The sequence below is a fragment of the Chrysochloris asiatica genome, unplaced genomic scaffold, assembly GCF_000296735.1.
Source record: "Chrysochloris asiatica unplaced genomic scaffold, ChrAsi1.0 scaffold00147, whole genome shotgun sequence".
Lineage (NCBI taxonomy): Eukaryota > Metazoa > Chordata > Mammalia > Afrosoricida > Chrysochloridae > Chrysochloris > Chrysochloris asiatica.
Genome location: NW_006408665.1, coordinates 3,664,986 through 3,666,167, shown reverse-complemented (window position 1 = coordinate 3,666,167; position 1,182 = coordinate 3,664,986). Strand labels below are relative to the sequence as shown.

At 38.5% G+C, this 1,182-nt stretch overlaps 1 protein-coding gene across 1 annotated transcript in view; it reads right to left on the bottom strand.

Moving 5' to 3' along the window:
• LOC102831021 (NEDD8-like) overlaps nucleotides 1-303 on the bottom strand; it is a 59,552-nt gene extending 59,249 nt beyond the window's left edge. Inside the window, exon 1 of the mRNA XM_006870687.1 lies at nucleotides 2-303. Within this exon, the coding sequence (XP_006870749.1) occupies nucleotides 2-230 (229 nt within the window). The 5' untranslated portion in view covers nucleotides 231-303. The remainder of the gene's footprint in view (nucleotide 1) is intronic.
• Nucleotides 304-1,182: the final 879 nt, after the last annotated feature.

The following is a 1,182-nucleotide window of genomic DNA, read 5'->3' as shown; positions in this document are numbered from 1 at the left end:
CCTCCTCCTCTCAGAGCCAATACCAGGTGGAAGACTGAACTGCCCAGAATCTTGTAATCAGCAGCTGTCTTCTCATCATTCATATGTTTGCCACTGTAGATGAGTCGCTGTTGCTGTGGGGGAATTCCCTTTTTCTCCTCCACACGCTCCTTGATTCGCTCCACCTTGTCTGTGGGTTCAATGTCAATTTCAATCTCCTTTCCTGTCAGTGTCTTCACTTTAATTAGCATCTTCTTCCCAGTTTGGTGCTGCACACAGATAAACTGCTGTTTCTATCACTGCAGTCTTCGCTGCCGCTCCCCAGCACTCCGCCAGTGGGAAAATTGGATAGCTTTTTGAAGAATGGGAATTCCAGAACACTTAATTGTGCTCATGTAAAACCTATAAATAGACCAAAGGGTAGTCATTCAAACAGAATAAGGGGATACTGAATGGCTTAAAATCAGGAAAGGTGTGTGTCAGGTTTGTATTCTTTCACCATATTTATGCAGTCTCTACGTTGAGCAAATAATCTGAGAAGCTGGATTATATGAAGAAGCTTGCAGCATCAGATTTGGATGAAGATTCATTAACAATCTGTGATATGCAGATGATACAACCTTCCTTGATGAAAGTGAAGAGGATTTGAAGCATTTACTGATAAAAATAAAAGACTACAGTCTTCAGTATGTATTACAACTGGTCATAGTTACCTACTGCAGTTACTACAGAAACAGCACAGGTATTTAGTTTTAGCAAACAAAAATTTATTCTCTCATGGTTTTGAAGTCTAGAATTCCATATTTATGATGCTAGCTATAGGGGAAGGTTTTCTCTTCCTGCTGGCTCTAGGACAATGTCTTTGTCTCCTTTTAACATCAATGAGTCTGACATAGAAACGTGTCTTGAGATAAATCTTTTCCTGGGACTAGGATGTTCTCATTGATCTTGCAAAATTCTAATATGTGATCTCCAGCATTGTTTCTACCATCAAGACCATATTTTCCAATTACTCACCCTTCCTCTTTGTTTCCAACATTTACATTCCAATCACAAGTAATTATCAATACATTTTGATTGCATGCTTTATCAATTTCAGACTAAAGAAGTTGATAGAATTCTTCAACTTCATCATAATAGTGATATTCACTGGTCTTCCTTGCAGGTGTATGAATATTACACTATCACAGACAGCATTATACT